Raw genomic sequence first — 24866 nt, forward strand, 5'->3', positions numbered from 1 at the left:
TGTGTATTATGAACCAAATGTATCCTGATACACACAGAGATGGATGAGCAGAGGTTTTTTTTGCAGTTTATGTAGTTACTATGGACTTAATGCATACATATTATTAAAATTAGGGCTATAACAGTTGTATTGATGTATAGCAACTTGAAATGCTCCCACAAATGGCTCCACAGCATGTAAAAATATAACAAAAGCTCTGGCGGACTTGGTTCTGTGGTCAGTCTTAAAGGGTGAAGTTAAACTCTGTAATCTTCACTGTGTCACAGAGTTCAGTGAGTCCCGTTATTCACAGTATCAATCAGATCATCAGAGAACAGCTGATCAGCAATCAGTGGTGCCAACAGCGCCTCCTGTGGTGAGAGGATGCAATAATGCAATGTAGCATTTTTCCACTCAACACTTGCAGTCATGGAAACTGTCTGTTGGATCTGTGTGACGTTGCTTTCTTGGTTAGAGTTCCTCACAAATGTCCAGATGATTCTTCTAATGAGGCGTCGACCATGTTTGCAGCTCTTTGGAAGAAAACGTCGCCCTTTGCCATCCTTACTTTTCTTTGACTTCTTCAAATGCAGCTGAACTCCAGCTGGTATTTTCTTGGACTTTGCAGCTGTTTCTGGTCATCAGTTCATTCCTGCAAACCTCTGAAGCTGAACAACAATGATGCTGCATTGCTGGCTGATCCCAAAAGGTTGATTCTGTTCATCTGGACGTTTTCAGAAACGTTTGCTCACTGATCAGGTGACTTCTTCAGTCTCAGCTGACTGCAGCTTTACAAGCTTACAAACAGCACATTTGCACAATGACTGAAAGCAGCAGCACCTGATATATATGATACTAATATAATACATATACATATATAATCCATACTAATGATGAAGGAACTGAGCTCACAGTCCATTGTTCATTCAGTGAACTACTCAGTTTATTTTGGGCCTCAGAAATGCTCACTCTGTTTGTACATCACTGTCAGCAATAGACTCATTCTGCTGTGTGGACAGGAACACATGTGACATCACTTCCTGTTTGTTTGTGACTGAAGAGGAAGAAGTTTACAAGGAATCATTTAGAAGAGTTTCAAACATCAACTGATTGAATCCATGAATCTGAAAACGTGTTTGTGAGTGAAAGAGACAGACATGTACAGACTGAACTATCTGTTCAACAGTCAGAGTGTTTCTGTAACAGGAGACACTCTTTACACTCCACTCAGCACAGGGACACTGAGGAACCAGACCAGACCATAAACCCAGGATAAAGAGTTTGAGTGAATGTGGTGTTGAAGGTGTGGAGGTGGATCAGAGTGTCAGAGGAGACTCTGTAGAAGGACAGAGTGCCAGCAGGACAGTCCACATACACTGCTGCTCTGTTAGAGACAGAGGAGGAGGAGGAGGAGGAGGAGATGGATGTTCGACTGTTATTGTGCCAGACAGTAAAGGGATCATCATCATCGTCTTCATCACACTCCAGACTCCAGGACTGATCATTGCGTCCAAACCAACAGTCATTACTGTCTCCTTTCCTTCTGATGCTTCTGTAACTCACTGATATATTAACCCCTCCTCTCCACTCGACCTCCCAGTAACAGCGACCAGTCAGACCATCTCTACACAGCAGCTGAGGATAAACATCAAATCTGTCTGGATGATCAGGATATGACTGAACCTCCTCCACACGTGTCACCTTCCTGTTGTTGTCAGACAGTTGGAGCTCTGTGTGCACTGTGTTTGTGTCGATTGTGAGTTGACAGGAATCTGATGGAGAGAACAAACACAATCCAGCTGCAGTTATTGATCCATCATCTGTTCATTGATTGACACTTTGATGATGACTCCTGACATGATGAAGATGGTTGAATGTGTGCTGCTTTGTTTTCATGAATCCCATTAAAAACACACTTACACTTCCTCAGACCTGGTCTCAACCATCGGACTCCAGCAGGCTCCACCCTGAAAGGAGGAGGGGGGTCAGAGCAGCACAGTCAGCATGCACACATGGACATTACATGGCTCTCACACACACACTGTTACACACTGAGCTCAAAGCTCGGCTCCACTGTTTTATTCAAAGAAATCTACATTTATTTATCAGCACATTTAAAAACAGCTTGAGCCAAAGTGCTGCACAGAGTAGAGAGAAAATAGGAAACATACACAGTAATGACTATAAAGACTGGTCAGGATTGAAAGCTACAGAGTACAAATGTGTTTCCAACCGGCTTTTAAAAATGTCCAGTGTTGGTGACGACCTGATGTGAAGGGCGACTGTTCCAGAGTTTGGCTGCAGCCATCGATAAAGCTCACCTCTGTTTTTACGTCTAGTTCTGGTCAGAAGCTGCTTATCTGCAGACCTGAGGGCTCCACTTGGATTCTTTTGTTAAAGAGAGATAAGATGGAGCCAATCCATTCACAGATTTAAAGACAACCAGATCTGGAAGTGGATTCTACCACGTACTGGTAACCAGTGGAAAAAGCTGGTGATGGGTCGTCTAGCACAGACCCACCGCTGGAACCAGACAATTGATGAGGGAGAGAACTGTGACAGCGCCGTTCCTTCACTTGACCTCAGTCGCTCTCGTCTGCTCCCTCGTAACACTGCTCTTTATTGAGCTTACATGAATATGCACAAGTTCATTATGACGTCTTACACAGGTATGAACAAAGAGTACCAGTCTGTGCATAGTGTGTGTGTGTGTGTGTGTGTGTCTGTGTGTGTGTGTGTGTGTGTGTGTCTGTGTCTGTGTGTGTGTGTGTGTGTCTGTGTGTGTGTGTCTGTGTGTGTGTGTGTGTGTGTGTGTGTGTGTCTGTGTGTGTGTGTGTGTGTGTGTGTGTGTGTGTGTGTGTCTGTGTGTGTGTGTGTGTGTGTGTGTGTCTGTGTGTGTGTGTGTGTCTGTGTCTGTGTGTGTGTGTCTGTGTGTGTGTGTGTGTGTGTGTGTGTGTTCCAGATGTGACCCTGTGACCCCAAAGCTGGTGCTAAGAGTCCAGCGGTCCCCCTAACAAAGGGCTCTTATACTTAACCAGACACAGAGTAGGTGTCCTCCTACACCAGGGGTCTCAAACTCGCGGCCCGCGGGCCAATTGCGGCCCGCAGGACGATAGTTTTTGGCCCCACCTTAACATGAAAATGTAATGTTAGTTTGATAATGTATGACACTTTACAGTGTTGTGGGCGGAGCTGAATTAACCCACCAATCAGGGTGGGATATGGATCTCAGGGGACACCAGCCGGGCTTGATGCAAGCAGGGAAACATTTCTCAATGAGTCAAAGTTCCAGCAGCGTTGCCCTGGAGTGTTTCTTTCTTTCCTGTGCCTGGCTGGCTTCCTCCTTTCTATTGGGCAAACGCCGACATTCGCCCCAGCGCGCTGCGTTCACAACACTTCAAAAAAAGTTGTTTTTTTAAGTTGCTGCCCAGCGGGACATTATACGTATATAGATTTATACACACGTCAGTGGGATTTAAAGTTATTTTACCACAGAGAGAGATCTCATATTAACTCTCACAGTGATGCGTAGGCGGCAGGATAAAAGAAAAGTCATGAACTCAATGCAGCCCAATTTAGTCTGCAGTCACATAGCGACACCTGTTCATCGGCAACAACAGTCCCCGGTAACCCGGACTAATTATAGGGTCGCACTGTAATTTGTGGCTCGATGTTTTTATTTGCATCACTGCGTTTGCATTGCAGCAAACATGAACATTACATATATTTCAATATAATGTAAAAGCAGTCAAAACAACTAACATCAGAAACAGCTGATGTTATTTGTTATATGTCACGGTGTCATTCCCGCTTCTTTCTCCTGTAACAACAGCCCGGCGCCGTGAGCAGTCGCCTTTTTTGCGCTCGCTATCCCTGCACTTTCTACCATCTGCAAACGCCACGGTGTTCGTGTCGTCATGAAAGACATGAACATCGAGCGTAAAAACAAAGGAGACTGCTACCGGCTTTTTATCTGCCGATCGCCGTGCTACGGTTGCAAGAAAAAGAAGCAGAAATGACGTTCTCTACGCGTTGAGACGTTCCCCGTCCGTCGGCTAAACGCTTGATTGAAACTTCAATGCGACAGTGACACCAAGTAGAATTATAAATGTCACATAGCCCCAAACATGTCTTTTTCAAAGCCTGCGGTGAAGAGAAAGGTTGGTGATGAGCACCGACAATTTCAGGAAAAGTGGGGAATGCAATATTTCTTTGTTGAGCACAGGGGCACCCCGACCTGTCTTATTTGCACAGAGAAAGTTGCGCTGCACAAGGAATACAATTTGAAACGTCATTACACAACTAGACATGCTGAGCTGGATGCAAAATACCAGGGAGACGAGAGAGCGAACCGGGTTGCCAGTCTTAAAACAGATCTACTGAGGCAGCAAGATTTCTCCAAGAAAGCAACCAAAGAGAATAATGCAGCAGTCGGAGCCACGTGGTTAGTGAGATGATTGCTAAAGCAGGGAAGCCATTCACAGAAGGTGCATTTGTCTAAAAGTGCATATTGCAGGCTGCAAATATAGTCTGTCCGGGAAAGAAAGGTCAGTTTAGCAACATCAGCCTTTCTGCCAACACCGCAGCAGATCGCATTTCTGACCTGTCAAGTGACATTTATGACCAACTGTGTGAGAAAGCCAAATGTTTCAGTGTATACTCAGTCGCTCTTGATGAGACCACAGACATCACCGACACTGCCCAGCTCCCAATGTATGTCCGTGGTGTTGATGACAGTTTTGAAGTGATGGAGGAGCTGCTCACAGTAATTCCAATGCATGGCCAGACCACCGCTCAGCAGATATTTACAAGCTGTGTGATGCCATTGAGAATGTTGGTTTGCCATGGAAGAGGTTTGTTGGAATAACAACAGATGGAGCGCCATCAATGACAGGGAGGAAACATGGACTGGTGGCACAAAACAAACTGGAAGAGGAAGGCGTGGAGGAGGCCATTGCTCTGCACTGCATCATCCATCAGCAGGTCCTTTGCAGCAAATGCCTGAAGTTTGACAATGTGATGTCTATTGTTGTGAAATGCATCAACCAAATCAGATCCAGGGGCTTAAAGCACCAAAGGTTCTGAGCTTTTTTAGAGGAAATGGAGTCAGAATATGGGGATGTGCTCGACTTCACTGAGGTACGTTGGCTCAGCAGGGGAAATGTATTAAAGAGACTTTTTGAGTTGAGAGCAGAAGTGAAGCCTTCATGGAGAAGGATGGAGTTAGTGTTCCTGTGCTAACTGATCCCAAATGGCTCATGGACTCAGCTTTTCTTGTTGATATGACACATGAGCTTAATGTACTGAACAAGACGTTACAAGGCCAGGGGCAACTTGTCAGTGCTGCCTATGACAACGTGAGAGCATTCTCCACAAAACTGGCGCTCTGGAAAGCTCAGCTCTCTCAGACAAACCTTTGCCATTTCCCAGCATGCAAGGCACTCGTGGATGCAGGCACACCATTCAGTGCTGACGAGTATGTTGATGTCATTTTGAGGCTACAGGAGGAATTTGATCCCAGATTTGCTGACTTCAAGACACACAGAGCCACCTTTCACATTTTTGCGGACCCCTTCTCCTTTGATGTGCAAGATGCCCCTTCTGTGCTTCAAATGGAGCTCATTGAGCTGCAGTGCAACTCTGAACTCAAAGCAAAGTTCAGGGAGGTGAGTGGAAAAGCAGACAAGCTTGGACAATTTTTGAGAGACTTGAGCCCTAGTTTCCCTCGGCTTTCCCGAATGTTCAAGCGGACCATGTGCCTTTTTGGTAGCACATACTTGTGCCAAAAGCTCTTCTCCACTTTGAACTTCAATAAGTCCAAGTACAGGTCCAGACTTACGGATGATCATCTTCAAGACATACTGAGGGTCGCAACTGCTTCCTCCCTCAGGCCAAATCTGGCTCGGCTATGCGAGAGGAAACGCTGCCAGGTCTCTAGCAGCAAGGAGTAGGCAAGAGAAGCCATGTTCAGAAGAACAGTTCATTTTCTACAGTGTTCCATTCATGTTCAGAAGAAGGTTATAGAACTGTTAATACAGACATTTCAATCTAAATACAGCAGATATAGAAGACTGAAAGATACACACAAGTTCACTGACTAAAAATATCTTATTATTATTTTATTTATGTATTACAGATTGATTTATTTTCTTATTAATTCTTAATTTGTTTATTTATTTTTCATATTTTGTGTTAAAAAATAAAAATAAAGAGATTTGAGAAGATTGGAATTTTTTAACCATGCCTTTCTTGTGGAAAACCTAATGCGGCCCAGCCTCACCCAGACTCTGCCTGCAGCGGCCCCCAGCTAAATTGAGTTTGAGACCCCTGTCCTACACCATAAATCAGTAAGAGAGGGTACGACCTCTCTCATGGCCCCAAGTGGTGTGTGCATGCCAGAGCACTCTGGAAGGCACACAGAGTCTTTACAGACTACTCAGGATCAAACCTCTATCATTATGCAATCGATTATACAACTCTAAGCATATATGAGTAAATATTTCTAAGCATAAATGACAATCAACAATATAAACCTTACAGCTGGTTTTAATAACAGAATTCATTTGTTTCTCAAACGAGAAAGAGCTATTGAGAAACACTCCTAAATCTTTAGTTCTTAACTTTTCCAGTGGGCCAAGGTCAACATTATCTGCTAATGCTAAATAGGCTGCCGTTATTAACTAATGCTAATTTGACATGAATTAGCATTATGCACTAATGCTAACACTTACTTTTTTTAACAATGTGAGTAGCTAATGCTAACACTATTTCCCTTAACTTTATAACAATGTGAACGGCTAATGCTAACACTCTTTTTCCTAGCATTACAACATCTGAGCTGCTAATGCTAAGTAGGCTGCCATTAGCACCTACGTCTAATTTAAGGCAAATACGCATTAGAACCTAATGCTCATATCGTTTTCCTTTGCTTTATAACAATGTGAGCAGCTACTGCTAAATAGCATTAGCTAATAACAGCAGTCTAATTTAATGCAAGTTAGCCTCATTTGCATTACAACGATGTGAGGAGTTAACGCTAAGTATGCTGCCATTAGTGGCTAATTCTAATTAGGGGTGAATAAATATTACCAGCTAATGCTAATATCGTATTCTCTTCCCTTTTAACAATGTGAGCAGCTAGTGCTAGGTAGGCTGATGCTAGCAGCTAATGCTAAAGCTAATTTAATGTGAATTAGCATCACATTAGTGAGGAGTTAATGGTAAGTAGACTGCCATTAGCAGGTAATGCTAATTTTAGGCGAATAGGAATTGGCAGATAATGCTAATACCATATTTTCTTGCTTTATAACAATGTGACCAGCTAATGCTATGTAGGTTGCCGTTATTAGCTAATACTAATTTGAGGTGAATTAGCATTATCCCCTTATGCTAACAATGTTTTTTCTTACTTTTTAACAATACAAGTAGCTAATGTGAACACTTTTTTTTTTTATTGAATTCTAATTTTTCCCTTGCGATGTGAAGAGTTAATGCTAAATAGGATGCCATTAGTGGCTAATTCTAATTTTAGATGAGAAAGCATTAGAAGCTAATGCTAATACCATATTTTCTTGCTTTATATCAATATTAGTAGGTAATGCTAAGTACGTAGCCATTATTAGCTAATGCTAATTTAGGTGAATTAGCATTATCCACTAATGCTAACACTGTTTTTGCCAACTCTTTTCCCTTGCATTATAACAATATGAGCAGCTAATGCTAAGAAGGCTGCCATTATTAGGTAATGCTAATTATTATGTGTGTTAGCATTATCCGCTGCTGCTAGCAATGTTTTATCTTACCTTTTAACAATATCAGCAGCTAATGCTAACACTACTTTAATTTCAGTTAAACCTACTTAGCATTAATTAACTTCATTTAGCATTAAGAAGTTTTTGCTATAGGCTACCATTAGTGGCTAATGCTAATTTTAGGTAAATAGAAATTGGCAGCTAATGCTAATACCATATTTTCTTGCCTTATAACAATGTGACCAGCTAATGCTAAGCAGGTGCCATTATTAGCTAATACTAATTTGAGGTGAATTAGCATTATCCGCTTATGCTAACAATGTTTTTTCTTACTTTTTAACAATACGCCATTAGTGGCTAATTCTAATTTTAGATGAAAAAGGATTAACAGCTAATGCTCATACTGTTTGCTTTGTAAGAATGACAGCAGCTAATGATATGAAGTCTACCGTTATTAACTAATGCTAATTTGATGAGAATTAGCATTATCCGATAATGGTAACTCTTTTCCCCTGCATTATAACAATGTCAGGAGTTAATGCTAAGTAGACTGCCATTAGGGGCTAACTCTAATTAGGGGTGAATAATTATTAGCAGCTAATACTAATACCGTTTTCTCTTTTTCCTTATAACAACTTGAGCAGCTAATGCTAATTTGATGCGAATTAGCATTATATTAGTGAGCAGTTAATGCTAAGTAGGCTGCCATTATTAACTAATACTACGTTGACGTGAATTAGCATTATGCGCTACTGCTAATACTGTTTTCTCTTACTTATTAAAAATGATAGTAGCTAATACTAATACTCTTTTCCGTTGGGTAACAACAAAGTGAGGAATTAATGCTAAGTTGGCTGCTTTTAGCGGCTTATTCTAATTAGGGGTGAATAATTATTAGCAGCAAATGCTAATACCGTTTTCTCTTTCCTTATAACAATATGAGCAGTTAATGCTAATTTGATGTAAATTAGCATTATATTAGTGAGGAGTTAATGCTAAGTAGGCTGCCATTAGCAGCTAAAGGTAATTTGAGGTGAATAAGCACTAGTAGCTAATGCCAATACCCTTTTCTCTTGTGTTATAATGATGTGAAACGTTAATATTGTTCTCAAACAACAGAATGAGAATGAAATATTGATTCTAACAGGGCCCATAAACAGCATTAGCTTAGCAGCATTAGCTTATCAGAGTCTCCATCATGGTCACACAAATCCTTAGCGGAGCAAAGTGGCCTACTTAGCAATAGCTGCTGTAGAAAGCAAAGGGAAAACAGTATTAGCATTAGCTGCTAAATGTGCACTTGAGAACAAATCTATTGTGAATTCAGCCGTGAATGTAGTGTTTCCAGTAAGCTTCCATTTCCAAATGTTAGCTGCTCCTGTCTGCCTCTTTGTCACACACACAGACTGAAATGATTCACAGCCTTGTTTCATCCTTCTGTCAGTGTCATTGACTGTCACTGTGACTGTGGACATACAGCATGGGAAACACACACATGGCTGATACTTGTATCTAAAGTTACAAAATGTTGTCTCTGTCCAAATATTACCTAACTGTAAGTCTACTTTTAATGAAACTCTCAACATGACTTATCAGTTATCATTAATGTTCCTGCAAACAGACTCCTTGAAGACCCCCTACATAAATATCCATGTACTATCCAGCTAGACTAGTGTGTCTGTCCCTGAAAATATTCCTGCATGTGTGATTGTTCATGTCTCATCTGCAGGAAACAAACAGGAAGTGAGTGAAAGACACAGGAAATGATTCCAGCTCTTCCTCCTATATCAGACATTCTCTCCATACCTGAGAGTGTCCAGTCTCCAGCCTGGATCCTTCAGTCCAGCCGACAGAAGCTTCATTCCTGAGAGACCTGGATGATTGTAGCTCAGGTCCAGCTCTCTCAGATGGGAGGGGTTGGAGGTCAGAGCTGAGGCCAGAGAAGTACAGCCTTCCTCTGTGATCAGACAGCCTGACAGACTGCAGACACACAAAACAACAATCCATCTGTTATCCATCTCTATAGCAGCATAACTAAGTGATGGTTCAGGGTCACCTGATCCAGCTCTAACTATAAGTTTTATCAAAAAGGAAAGTTTGAAGCTGATCGTCAAAGTAGAGAGGGTGTCTGTCTCCTGAACTCAAACTGGGAGCTGCTTCCACACCCAGTCCAACATAGCCAGGCTTTCTTTGTGTTTCCTGCTTTGACAAAACCTCAAATCCCAGTCAGAGATGATGAGCATCATCACAGCGATGATCATTTCTCTGTTAACCCAGGCTTTCTGCTTCAGGATCTGTGCACGCTCACAGAACAAGGAGACCTTTAAACATCATTTCACTAAATGGATGGACTGAGCTCGGCCTACAGATGAACTGGATAAATAAAGATTTGACCTCAGTGTGCTCAGTGTTCCTGTCTATTCCTAACATATTCCTAACATGATAGCTGCACTTTAGAGCTCTAAAACTGGAACTGACACATATTTAAACTCCACATGTTACTCAGTACATCCAGTTCTGACACTCGCCCACAGTCCAACAAAGGAAACATGGAGATCACATCAGTTTGTCACCAAAGTCTAATTATTCCAGAGGGCAGTGTTGATACAACTAAAGTTATTTTTAAGCAAAGTTGAGTTTTTTATTGTCGCAGTACTTCATGTCTGAAGTATCACTTAAATGCATTACACGCTGTTGATGGCAGCAAACAAACCACCCAAACAAACAGAGGTGGGAGGCTTGGGCAGACTACGTAGGATCAGCTTGTGGGAGGAGTCAGGATAAAACCAAAGAAAGACAAGCTAACAAACACCACAGTGAAGTGAGTAGCTACAAACTGCAGGCCGATTAGTGTTGTTGAAGAAGTCGGTCTGAGGAACGTTCTTAGGATCAACAAATGATGGCATGTATGAGCCTCCCTCAAGACGCACCATCACAAGAAGAACACATGAGCTGTAGAAAAAGGAGAGACTATGAAAGCCACGGCGTTACAACGTGCACCAGCTGTTGGTCTCTCTGGAGACTACTGGGCGTGGCTGGGTAACCATGGTTACTTGGGAGTTACAGTACATGATATTAATGAAGAGTGGGAGCTGCGTTCTATAGCAAACAATTTGTTATGAGGTAATCAGCTGATCTTAGTTTAACCGGAAGCCCTTCACAATAATTGCAATGCCTTTATTTTGTACAACTACCATCAGTTCGTCTGTACTGATGGTAACTTAAAGTCACACTAATGTCGTTTAGTTTCTATAGTTTATGTAGTGGAAGTATACTACAGTACCCTGATCACTGATAGGACAGATTTATGTAGATATACACCTTTGTGTTTAACATTACTGCATTATAGTACTGTGATCTTTGTCCTTATATATGGCTATATTAGCTATACTGATGTACGTACATATAACTGGATATGTAACTTATCTATTCATCTTATTTGTCATGTATTTGTATTGTGTACTTCCTTTTTGTAAGAAACCACACACATGATCACAGCCGCAAGAATCAATCAGTGAAAGAATAAAGTGTCTCAAACCAAACCTTAAGCTCTTTATTCCACATGCTGGGATCATTTGGCCTTCAGTGGTGTTCTGGCTGACACACCGGAGTGACCAGAGTGCTAAAGAGTGAATCGGACACACCAGTGTCATCTCTGATATCTCCACTACATTTAATCGTCCTTCAGCTTGTGGCTGCCGTTAGCTGGTCTGCTAGTTAGCTGATTTGCTATTTAGCCGGTGTGCTAGTTAGCTGGTGTGCTAGTTAGCCGGTTCGCTAGTCAGCTGGTGTGCTGACCAGCGAACCAGTAGGTTACAAGATGAGCTTGTCTGTCTGATGAGCCAGCTCTCTCTGTCTTGGTCATTTTGTCCTTGGGCAAAACCTAACCTACCACTACAACTGTAGCTTACCTCCACCAGTGTGTGAATGTGAGAGTGAATGAATACAGGGAGTGCAGAATTATTAGGCAAATGAGTATTTTGTCCACATCATCCTCTTCATGCATGTTGTCTTACTCCAAGCTGTATAGGCTCGAAAGCCTACTACCAATTAAGCATATTAGGTGATGTGCATCTCTGTAATGAGAAGGGGTGTGGTCTAATGACATCAACACCCTATATCAGGTGTGCATAATTATTAGGTAACGTCCTTTCCTTTGGCAAAATGGGTCAAAAGAAGGACTTGACAGGCTCAGAAAAGTCAAAAACAGTGAGATATCTTGCAGAGGGATGCAGCAGTCTCAAAATTGCAAAGCTTCTGAAGCGTGATCATCGACCAATCAAGCGTTTCATTCAAAATAGTCAACAGGGTCGCAAGAAGCGTGTGGAAAAACCAAGGCACAAAATAACTGCCCATGAACTGAGAAAAGTCAAGCGTGCAGCTGCCAAGATGCCACTTGCCACCAGTTTGGCCATATTTTGGAGCTGCAACATCACTGGAGTGCCCAAGAGCACAAGGTGTGCAATACTCAGAGACATGGCCAAGGTAAGAAAGGCTGAAAGACGACCACCACTGAACAAGACACACAAGCTGAAACGTCAAGACTGGGCCAAGAAATATCTCAAGACTGGTTTTTCTAAGGTTTTATGGACTGATGAAATGAGAGTGAGTCTTGATGGGCCAGATGGATGGGCCCGTGGCTGGATTGGTAAAGGGCAGAGAGCTCCAGTCCCACTCAGACGCCAGCAAGGTGGAGGTGGAGTACTGGTTTGGGCTGGTATCATCAAAGATGAGCTTGTGGGGCCTTTTCGGGTTGAGGATGGAGTCAAGCTCTACTCCTAGTCCTACTGCCAGTTTCTGGAAGACACCTTCTTCAAGCAGTGGTACAGGAAGAAGTCTGCATCCTTCAAGAAAAACATGATTTCCATGCAGGACAATGCTCCATCACACGCGTCCAAGTACTCCACAGCGTGGCTGGCAAGAAAGGGTATAAAAGAAGAAAAACTAATGACATGGCCTCCTTGTTCACCTGATCTGAACCCCATTGAGAACCTGTGGTCCATCATCAAATGTGAGATTTACAAGGAGGGAAAACAGTACACCTCTCTGAACAGTGTCTGGGAGGCTGTGGTTGCTGCTGCACGCAATGTTGATGGTGAACAGATCAAAACATTGACAGGATCCATGGATGGCAGGCTTTTGAGTGTCCTTGCAAAGAAAGGTGGCTATATTGGGCGCTGATTTGTTTTTCTTTTGTTTTTGAATGTCAGAAATGTATATTTGTGAATGTGGAGATGTTATATTGGTGTCACTGGTAAAAATAAATAATTGAAATGGGTATATATTTGTTTTTTGTTAAGTTGCCTAATAATTCTGCACAGTAATAGTCACCTGCACACACAGATATCCCCCTAAAATAGCTAAAACTAAAAACAAACTAAAAACTACTTCCAAAAACATTCAGCTTTGATATTAATGAGTTTTTTGGGTTCATTGAGAACATGGTTGTTGTTCAATAATAAAATTATTCCTCAAAAATACAACTTGCCTAATAATTCTGCACTCCCTGTAGTGGGATTGTAAAGGGTCTTTGAGGGTCTCGAAAAGCGCTATATAAATGCAATCCATTATTATTATTAAGAGCATCTTTAGGCCTGACTGTGCTCATCCTTCCTCCAACCTCTCCTTACCAAAGATAACAACTACATCAGTATTAGCTCAATAACAATTTCTGCAATTCAATTGTGGACATTCATTTTTAAACCTTGTGTAAAACGATAAAACCTCAAAGTCTGAGCATTATTCTTTGTGCAAACAGCTCTTGCAGGTTCCCCCGGACTTAGGTTATTTTTATTATTTAATTACTTTCCTTTAAGCAGCTGTTCAGGCTACTAAACTCATCCCAGAAATAACAAGTGACACCATTAATAGTAGAGGTGGGAATCACCATACAACTCGCGATACGATATTATCACAATACTTAACGCACGATACGATATTATTGCGATTTTTTAAAATATTTTGCGATATTTAAATTCTATCTATATTTAAAGGTAAACTTTATCAATATTCATTTTATCTAATATCAAAGTCTCACACTCAGTCTTTCTCTCATTTCAGTCAGTTTTATTGTTGACAAACTGAACGGTTTGTATTACAGTCTAGTCCAACTTAACTGAATGCAACCATCTTGTACAATTATAGCTATTCTGAACTATGCAATTTATGAAAACTATGCAGCCCCTTCAGCAACTGAAGAATTTGAAAGTAAATTTTAAAAAATATATAATTTTACATTAAATAAAAAAGTTTCAAACTTAATTAAAATTAAACATGTCTTAAATTAAAATAAGTAAACTGTCATGTTTATTGCTGCCAAAAAAAAAGTTAAACACATTTGGACAGTGAAGGAATGTCAGGATTGTTGCTCAGAAAAAGGATCAACATGCTCTGAAGTCAACATGCTCTGACTCCAGAGCATGTTGACTTCAGAGAAAAAATTGTTTGTAACAAAATATCGATTTCTGCTGTCCCTGTATCGATACATTATTAGCAAACAAAATATCACGATACTACACAGTATCGATTTTTTCCCCCACCCCTAATTAATAGTGGAGCTAACTTTAACAGGTGAAACTGATTTGACCTATAAGGCTACTGCAGTTACTTGTTATCAAGGTTAGTACGGAAGACATCCGAATGAGGTAGTTAGTAGTATGTAGTTAGTACCGGGCGAGTCCCCTCCCCCACATCGGCACCAGAACCCTGTATTTTCTACAGGGTAAGACTGCCTGTTTTATCAAACTATGGCCATTACTACTGTGATCATTTGCAGCCCAGTGTGCCGCTCTCTCTGCTGGGATGAACCACTGGAGCTCACCCAGTCATCCCTTTCTTTCTCTCAAGAAGAAGTGAAATAAATATATTTATTATGTTACGAGTCTAATATTCTTTAAATCAAACTGTAATGAATAAATGAAGCAAGAAGATTTGGTGGCTCCACGTGTTGTAGAAGAAAAGATAAACATCTCATTTTGAGAAATCAGCCTTTAAAATTAAGTACTGTGAATAAAAAACAAACAGCGAGCCAATCAGCAGTCGCCAATATCCTCCTAATTTCATTCACAAAGAAATCAAATATATATATTATGGGCCCAAAGGAGCCTAAATCTTTAAATTAGGCAGTACGTGAAGTATTTTTTTAAATAAACAAAGACATGACTATAACAACTTTTAGTAATTCAGAGTCCAATTATCCACTCAAATGTGAATAAAAGTTCACTTGACAGCTGTAAAAGTTACCTGTTTATACAATAATATAATTCACATTTCAAATGATCATCTGTGGAAAAGTTTGAATCCTGACCTGAGAGTTTCCACTGCACACTGTGAACTCTTTAGTCCAGCGGACAGAAGCTTCACTCCTGAATCCTGCAGGTCAGAGTTACTCAGGTCCAGCTCTCTCAGACTGGAGGACTGGGAGCTGAGGACTGAGGACAGAGCTTCACAGCTTCTCTCTGACAGGTTACAGCCACTCAGTCTGAAAAATAAAAGACAATCTATAAAACAAGTACTCATGTAGAGTTTGTTAATACATTTCAAAACATTAAATGTTGACTTTCTATTTTTTAAAGGAAACATAAACATACTAAGATACAACATCATATGGAAGAACTTTAATTAAGAATTCTAAAAACAAACTGTTCCCTGATCGGACCTCAGAGTATTCAGTTTACAGTTTAAACATTGTAGTCCAGCAGACAGAAGCTTCACTCCTAAATCCTGCAGCTTTCTGATACTCAGGTCCAGCTCTGTCAGACTAGAGGACTGTGAGCTGAGAACTGAGGACAGAGCTTCACAGTTTTCCTCTGAGAGTTCACAGATGTTAAGTCTGAAGATAAAAACATGAATAAAGATTGTTGTTAAAGTGTAATCAGGGTGCAATAGCTTATTGTCTTGTGCTGAGCAGGTTAGTATAACTTGGAAATGAATAAAAATGCTATGAGACAAGGATAACTGGATAAAGACATAAACAAAAACAAACATCAAACACATAAACAAACAGAACTAAACATAATACAAATTGATCTGACCTCAGAACATTCAGTTTGGCATGTGGACTCTCCACTGCAGCAGACAGAAGCTTTACTGCTGAAGCCTTCAGGCTGTTGGTACTCAGGTCCAGCTCTCTCAGACTACAGAACTGGGAGCTGACCACTGACAACAAATTTTCACAGCCTTCCTCTGAGACGTTACAGCTGCTCAGTCTGAGAGAGAAAGGGAAAAAACCACAACAAAAAAAACAAAGAATATATGTGATCAAATTAAATTTGTTTATATGTTGAACCCTTTTTTTAAAAAATGTATTTAAACCTATGAGACTATGAGTGCTACCAGTCCAGTGCACATGATTGGTACCTTGATGGTACCTTGCTCAGGGGTACCACAAGGTAGCTATTCGGTGGATTCGACCCCTGACCTTATGATCATGGGGCGACCACTCTGCCTACTGAGCTAATAATTCTGTGTACACTATCATACAATATTAACTAAAACAATTATTTTAGAAAATTTTAGTAATTCAATAATCATGCTCATTACCTGTGTATTGTGAATAACACTTGATTTTAAACACTAGCTGTATAAAACTCTTCCTGTTAAAGGTGTGTATAAAGGAGATGAGCTGAAATGCAGACTTCATGGAGAATGTTTGCTGTCAGCATATATCAAAGACAAAGCAGAGATCCATCCAGTCTCTTCCACTAAGCCCACAGAGGGACAGACAACCACTCTCACTCACACCTGCATGAAGTTTGGATCACCAGGTAACCTAACTGCATGTCTGTGGACAGTGGGAAGAAACTGTAGAGGACCCAGAGTGAACCCACTGTAATTCTGTGATAACACTGGTTATGGAAGCCTTACAGTTACATATGGTTACTGACAAGAAACACGACCTTAGAGGCAATTTCAGTAATGAAGACCGAGTTTCTCCCTCCATACGGGATGAAAACATGACAGCACAGCAGAGATTTATACTTAAAAAGGGAGAGTGTGCACTGAAAGTGAGATACAAACTTGAACTTAAATTATGAACATCAGAAAAAGATGTAGGTGAAGTCTGGCAGGTGAAGTTTGTGCTTTAGAATAAAACAACCAAACTCCTGGAGTTGGAGACAAATGAACAAGCTGAGGATAATAAACCTGTCAGAGGGGCTGAAGCATCAGAGCTCATGTTCTTATAGGCTGGGTCTGGATTGTCCTTTGATAAGAGTTACAGAACAAAGTGTGTTTTAGAAATGCTGGAGTGAAACATTAAAACTACCATATATTTACCGAGTGACTGATGATCATTTAATTTACTATTTTAAAAAAATGTTACAGTGCTCTTTGAACTCAGCATTTCTGATTTATTTCCCATGATTTTAACAATGAAGCGATGACAACATGTTTACTCACAGAGCTTTGTTGGAGGCTTTGACCACTGGCAGCATTCTCAGAAGAGCCTCCTCTGAAGCAGAGTATTTCTTGAAGTCAAACTCATCCAGATCTTCTTCTGATGACAGTAAGATGAAGGTCAGAGCTGAGCACTGAGCAGGAGACAGTTTACCTGTGGAGAGACTTCCTGAAGTCCTGTATTGTTGGATCTCCTCCACTAGAGAACGATCATTCAGTTCATTCAGACAGTGGATCAGATTGATGCTTTTCTCTGCAGACAGATCCTCACTGAGCTTCTCCTTGATGTACTGGACTGTTTCCTGATTGGTCAGTGAGCTACTTCCTGTTTGTGTCATCAGGGCTCGTAAGAGAGTCTGATTGGTCTGCAGTGAAAGACCCAGGAGGAAGCGGAGGAACAAGTCCAGGTGTCCATTTGGACTCTGTAAGGCCTTGTCCACAGCACTCTGGTAGAAGTGTTTCTCTGCAGATTCTCCTGTTTCAGACTTCTGGGAGGTTGTTTGTTGTTGTTCCAGCAGATTGAGTCCAGAGTTGATGAAGGTCAGATGGACATGAAGAGCAGCCAGAAACTCCTGAACACTCAGATGGATGAAGCAGAACACCTTGTCCTGGTACAGTTGTTTCTCCTCTTTAAAGATCTGTGTGAACACTCCTGAGTACACTGAGGCTGCTCTGATATCGATGCCACACTCTGTCAGGTCTGATTCATAGAAGATCAGGTTTCCTTTCTGCAGCTGATCAAAAGCCAGTTTTCCCAGAGACTCCATCATCTTCCTGCTCTCTGGACTCCAGTGTGGATCTGTCTCAGCTCCTCCATCATACTTGACCTTCTTCACTTTGGCCTGAACCACCAGGAAGTGGATGTACATCTCAGTCAGGGTCTTGGGCAGCTGTCCTCCCTCTCTGGTTTCCAGCACATCCTCCAGAACTGTAGCAGTGATCCAGCAGAAGACTGGGATGTGGCACATGATGTGGAGGCTTCGTGATGTCTTGATGTGGGAGATGATGCTGCTGGCCTGCTCCTCATCTATGAACCTCTTCCTGATGCTGCTGGCCTGCTCCTCATCTATGAACCTCTTCCTGAAGTACTCCTCCTTCTGTGGGTCAGTGAACCCTCTGACCTCTGTCACCATGCCAACACAGTCAGGAGGGATCTGATTGGCTGCTGCAGGTCGTGTGGTTATCCAGAGGTGAGCAGAGGGAAGCAGTTTCCCCCTGATGAGGTTTATCAGCAGCACATCCACTGAGGTGGACTTTCTAGGGTCAGTTAGGATTGTAGTTTTGTGGAAGTCCAGAGGAAGTCGACACTCATCCAGACCATCAAAGATGAACACAACCTGGAAGTCTTCAAAGCTGCAGATTCCTGCTTCTTTGGTTTCAGTAAAGAAGTGATGAACAAGTCCCACCAAGCTGAACTTTTCCTCTTTCAGCACATTCAGCTCTCTGAAAGTGAATGGAAATATGAACTGGATGTGCTGGTTGGCTTTGTCTTCAGCCCAGTCCAGGCTGTATTTCTGTGTTAAGACTGTTTTCCCAATGCCAGCCACTCCCTTTGTCAGCACTGTTCTGATTGGTTCATCTCTTCCAGGTGAGGCTTTAAAGATGTCTTCTTGTCTGATGGTTGTTTCTGGTCTGTCTGGTTTCCTGGATGCTGTTTCAATCTGTCTGACCTCATGTTCATCATTGACCTCTGCAGTCCCTCCCTCTGTGATGTAGAGCTCTGTGTAGATCTGATTCAGGAGGGTTGGGTTTCCTGCTTTAGCGATGTCCTCAAACACACACTGGAACTTCTTCTTCAGGGTGGATTTAAGGTTACGATGACAAACAGCAGCTGGAAGTTCTGAATAATAATAATAAAAATACAACTTTAACAATCATATTTTACAAAATGCTGATGACAATTTCTGACCCACTGAGAAATGACTGAACACACTGGTGTCACAAGTTTCTCATTTATCCAGCAGCTTAAATCTTTAGATAAATCCTCTTACGTCTCTGCAGACGGTCAGCCAGCTCCTCCTGCTTCATTCTCCTCAGGAAGTCCACTGTGATCTTCACAAATGCCTCTCTGCTGCTGCTCCTCTGCTCATCATCCTCCCTCTGAAACTCCAAGCACTGGGGCTTATTTGGATTCAGAGCCTTCTGGATCTTCTTCAGCTCGTTCTTCACAAAAGTGATGATGTTGTCCTCCAGCAGCTGGAACAGAATATTTATGAATGACCCACCACTCTGAACTTTAGTCCACACAACATCCACTTCTTTACGATCAAGGGGCATATCATCCACGAACTCTTTACCAATTATAGGTTTGACTTTATCTGATTAACTGAGACTTTGTCCACAACTCCATGATCCCAAAACGTTGATGCTGTTCATATGAATGCAGCGATTTCAGTGGGAGAAACATTTCACTGGTGTTCAGAGCTGAACTACCAACAGGTTGATGATCAAAGCCAGAAACTTGGAGATGTTTCAGGTGACTGAGTTGATCGTACAGACAACTGGTCTTAAAGGTTCACTCTGTTTACGCATACAGATCAGTATTTAAGGTTTGACTCTCATCATCCACTGGAACACTACAACACAGAACAAACACCATCCCCACAGACACAGCAGCCAGCGAAGCAGAAGAACTTCACATCAAGAAGGTCCTGAGTAAATGTGAACGCTGGTTTGAGGGCGGAGTCAAGGAGGCCATTTATGTGAAAAGGAAAGACCATCTCTGAATGGAGGAGGGGCCTAAGGGTACATTTGTCACCATCTTACATGCTGTGATTGCAGCCATTCCCCAGCTCTCTGTGAACTGGACTCATGACCATTGATCAACAACCATTGATCAATGGTCCTGACAATATGCGTACCAATGATCAATGAACTGACCTCCCAGCCCATTGTTCCTTCAGTGGGCTGGTTTCAGTCATACAAATGTCCTGTTTATGAGATTGAAACCTGCAGTCAGCTGAGACTGAAGAAGTCACCTGATGATGATGAAACGTTTCTCCCACTGAAAACATCCAGATGAACAGAATCAAGCTTTTTGGGATTTACGTACCTGGATGATTGAGCATCAAGACACAACTCTGTGACTTTTCTCAGATGAATCAATCCTCTCCTCCAGCTTTGTTTACATCTACCAGCCCTGTGGCGCTGCCCAGGGAAATAATCTATGTGAGAGGTGGAAAGTCATACAGCTGTCTGCTCCTGCCTTCAGTTATTTTATCTACTGTGTGTCAACTGGCTGAACCTCCTCCAACTGTCTACTGTCTCCCTAAACTCAACAATGACTTAGTGATCTATCCATTCTCTGACCAAAGACATCCTGCTGCAGGAGGTTAACATAGCAGCCAATGATGATCCCACTCACTGTGAACAACACATTTGGACCTGATTTGCTGCTCTGGTTTACACGTGAACTTCCACTGCTGCTGTCACCAACTTGAGAGGCTCTACAGAAAAACTGGACTTGTCCATAAAAATCATAAACTACATTACAAGGACAGCATTGCTCAATCAACTCTAATTACTACTGACATGTTATCTCTTCTAACTAAGGTACAGACACTCAAACTTGCTTCTTTCAGTGAGAAGTCAAATGTCTGAATATGAGCTGGAAGCTGCTGAGAGTCCTCCTCCTTCCCGTGGGGTTTACTTCCTCTACTACTTTCACTATAAACACGCCCCTTTCATGCACCTGCAGAGGGCCACCAGCAGATGGAGCTGTCTTAAACAAATCCACTTGGATAGTTAGCTGTAGATGATTTTATCAGTATGATTGTAGGACTTTGAGTTATTCTTTAGATTTATTTAAACTCTTATATTGTGCACAAGTGTTGAGCGACCCATAATTTCTCTGTACTTTTCATAAGAGCAGCCAGACTTTCAGCTAGTTTTTCTTTGCTCTGCAGGTTTTATGAAGGTGTGTCAAAGTTGTTCTTTGGACATTGGCTGCTTTTTAAATCATTTTCAGTCCTCGTACAGGAACATTCTTCAAGCTAAATCCAAGTGTGTTAGACCAGAGTTAACCTGATAGATATGTGTGGGTGTGTAACTCTTAGAAGCTGTTTGGCTGCTTTTTATGGGGGCTGGGTCTTTGGAAAGTGTTTTAGTAACACACCCTGAACTGCACACTTTAACAAACAACATGAGATTTTAACAGTAATGTAAAACTCATGTGAACACTGTTATTAAGCACAAACACATCTATGGCCCTGTTTCCATTAGTAGCTGCTCAGATCGACTCACCACAGGTCACCACGACTGGACTGGATCCACTGGTTTCCATTACAGTTGAGGACCACCTAATGTGGTCGTCTCAATACAGCCGAGTGTCAGCTCACATCATTAGTAAGTGCTAATGCTGCTAATTTCCATCATATTTGTCATTTATTGCTCAAAGTTTTTGAAGAAACAGTTATTCAGCTTCATTCCCACTGATCTCGACTACAAACTGTTTCACTTTGGTTTCTGTTTAAAGCCTCGATGTTTAAAACGTTTCCCTGTGATCACATTTGCACCGTCTGATTTCAAAGTTTGTTTCTTTTGGTCATTTAGTCCACAGAGTCCTTGGTGTTCTGAAAGGGACCTATAAATAAATGCATTATTATTAATATTAAAGTAGTTGTTGTACATGTACAGACCATAAATATGGAGTCCAGCTGTGTTTGATGCTGCTGGGCAGACTGACCACTGGGAACCTCTGAGCTCTGCTGCTCCACTCTGTGGAGGAACCATGAAGGATTAGATCAACACAGGATAAAGATCCAGGAGTTTCTGCTCAAATAACTTCATCTGAATCAAGTCTGTCAAGTTTTAAACTCTCAGATTGTGAACATATCAGTAATTTTCAGTCTGTTTTCATGGACGTCCTTTCAGTGGTGATGTCAGGGATGATTTTGAAGAAGCTCATCAAACTGAACCATCAGCAGATCACTGCTCCAAAACCAGAACATGATCCGAGTCTCCCTCCACCACCAGAACACCAGCTTTACTAACGTGGTAGATCAGTGTAGTACAGATCAATAACTGATGAGTCATTTGATCAAAATCACTGAGTGCTTCACGTCTGACCCTCTGATGCTTCTGTAGACATTTTGCATATTTAATGAATGTCTGACAGTTTTACATTCATTCTATGAACACAGTGGAAATGTTGTGTTATAGTCTCCATGTTGTTTCCAGCATCATAAATTCTTAAGTTCAGAAAATTAGATTCTTTCTTCACAGCTGAAAAACAACAACATTTATTCTCTATTGAAATCTGCATCGTCCACTCCAAAGGTCACAATCTGAAGGTAACATCTGGTTTTGTTCCCTGTGGTTAACTCTGAGCATCAGTATGGTGGGATTTATCCACTACATCCACACCACTGTGGTTCAGTGTTGTCCTGATGGAGTAACAGCAGCCAGTATGATCCAGGCTTTAGCTGCTGGGTCTCTGTGTGACCTCTCAGACTGTTTAACAGATCAGACACAAAGAGAATCAGAGCAGCTCTGTTCTTTAAAGACAAACATGAACCCACTCAGGTCACACTTTCCCCACAGATATGAGCATCACTGTCCTCAAACAGCAAATGACCAAGTCGAACATTTGGATCTTTTCTCTTTCATTGTTTTCTTTTTAATGAATCTTTGTAACAATCTGAGGATGTTTCAGGTCATATTTATCCAGGAAACACAAACATGTAAAGGAGTCATCACAGCTCTCTGACCTCGTTGCTCCAGGTTCACCACTGAAGAGTGGAGGTAGACCTTTGGACCAGTCACTCCTCACAGACGGACAGCTGGACCCTGCAGACTGTGACCTCTGACCTCTGCAGACACAAACATGATTGAAGCAGCTGTGATCACACAGACTGCAGATAATGCAGCTGTTTCCTGTCAGTAACATCCTCTTAGATTAGAGTTCAGCTTTTTACAGGAAAACTGGACAAAACTGATTTTTGTTACAAACTCATTTTCATTTCCTCTCAGCTCACAAACACAGTCAGACAATCAACCAGAGTCAACACTGATTATAATGTCAGTGCAGAATTATTTCTGTTACTCAGTGAGTTCAGCTCTCTGACCTCATTGCTCCAGGTTCACCACTGAAGCCTGGATTTAGAGGTTTGGACCGGTCACTCCTCACAGACGGACAGCTGGACCCTGCAGACTCTGCTCTGTCCTCCTCTTCCTCCATCATCATCTTCAGTCAGTCTGAGAGGTAAACCACAAACACTCAGTGAGTTCACATTAACAGGAGGAACTGACCTCTGACCTGTCATGTGACCATGAAACCAGGTCAATGTGTCTGTAGGTTCAGTCATCCAGGTCATGTGATCTAAGGAGCTTGGAGAGAAAAGAGACGTCTTTAAGTTTCTGGAAGACGTTTCATCTGAGAAGCTTCTTCAGCTCTAAAACCAAACGGTGGAGAGTCCCAGATATTTAAACCTGAGAGGGAAAGAAAGCATGTCGCTGACCCACCACTGATGTTATTTCAAGGAGGAAACTGAGAGCCTTTGCACCAGGAGCACAAACATCAGCTCCAGCAATGATCCACTGATGTGTTTTTATTCCATGTATGAATGTTGTTATTGACAGAGATGACGTTTGTGTGTCAGTGATGCAGTGACTGTTGTTGTTACCTGTACAGGCTGGTTAGACTCTATGAAACAGATCATACAGATCTCTGCATGTTAGAAGAGACTATTAAAGGTCATGAATGAGACAAAGGCAGGGAGGCGTCCTTTACAGCTAAACAGCAGAGTGAGAGAACAGCCAGCACCTCTACATTTATCACATTATACAGCACATGTATGATACTGACAGGGATGAGAAGAATTTAGTGATTCTGATCCCATCATTGATATTACTTATTGATTCTCAGTAGCTCTGCTCTGACAGTCACCACCATCACTGAGCAGCATATCAAAGACATTTGTGCACATTAACTGCATGTTGTGGCTCAAATGTTTGTGCATGTTGGAGGCATTTCCTCTTTGTTGTGATCAGTGTTGGTCATTACTCAAAACAGTCATTATTACACATATTACACAGAACACTTTAATTAAAAGTAATGGAGTACGTTACTTCATTACTCCTCATAACATTACTTTGATGTTACTGTGTAAAATGAACAAATGAGCATGTAACAACATAAAGCTGAGGTACAGCCCCACACACCAACACAGATCCTGATGAGGTCACGTGATGTTTCTCTGAGTGTTTATGAACACAAATCAAAGATGAAACAGCACAAAGACACTTCAAAGTGATTCTACTGTAGAAACATGAACAGGTAGAAACCTGCAGCCTGACTGCTCATCACTTTGTTACCTGTTCAAGTTCAGCAGCAGCAGCTCACTTTATCACGGTGCTGGTCTGGGGTCAGTGTTTACTCAGCTTTAACTAGTGATGTGACGTTCTGTATCGAGGCTTCGAAGCGTGTGTCGAGTAATGGAGGGGGCGTTTCCGCGAAGCGCGTATCCAGGCTTGCTTCATTTATGGGAGGAGCTGAAAATGATGACGTCCGAAGCCTCGCTGCCCGGCTGTACCACGTGACTGGTTCAGGAAGCGGTTCGAACTTTGCCGCGAGCTATGACAGCGATATAAACCCCTCAGACAAAATGTGGGCGTTTGATGGAGAGTTGCGGTTAGTGAGAGTTAGAGACAGTTTAGAAAAAAAAAATCGCCTACGACCTGCCACAGTGGAGAAACTGTTTCTTTTTAACAAAAACCAATGATGTGTCCCCTAAACACTAA

General features: G+C 41.8%; 1 protein-coding gene across 1 annotated transcript; it reads right to left on the minus strand.

Annotated features, from left to right (window-relative positions):
- Positions 1-916: 916 nt before the first annotated feature.
- On the minus strand, positions 917-19501 carry LOC146679534 (protein NLRC3-like). Its single transcript, XM_085450293.1, has 8 exons — positions 19118-19501; positions 17130-18966; positions 15764-15937; positions 15388-15561; positions 15037-15210; positions 9537-9710; positions 1900-1946; positions 917-1751 (listed from the first exon to the last, which is right to left on the minus strand). Exons 1-8 carry the CDS (start codon positions 19401-19403, stop codon positions 1207-1209), a joined length of 3411 nt encoding a protein of 1136 aa, XP_085306419.1. The 5' UTR covers positions 19404-19501; the 3' UTR covers positions 917-1206.
- Positions 19502-24866: the final 5365 nt, after the last annotated feature.

The sequence above is a fragment of the Copadichromis virginalis genome, unplaced genomic scaffold, assembly GCF_057382275.1.
Source record: "Copadichromis virginalis isolate Kocher_CV1m ecotype Utaka unplaced genomic scaffold, C_Virginalis_male_GT1.1 unmapped_scaffold_1, whole genome shotgun sequence".
Lineage (NCBI taxonomy): Eukaryota > Metazoa > Chordata > Actinopteri > Cichliformes > Cichlidae > Copadichromis > Copadichromis virginalis.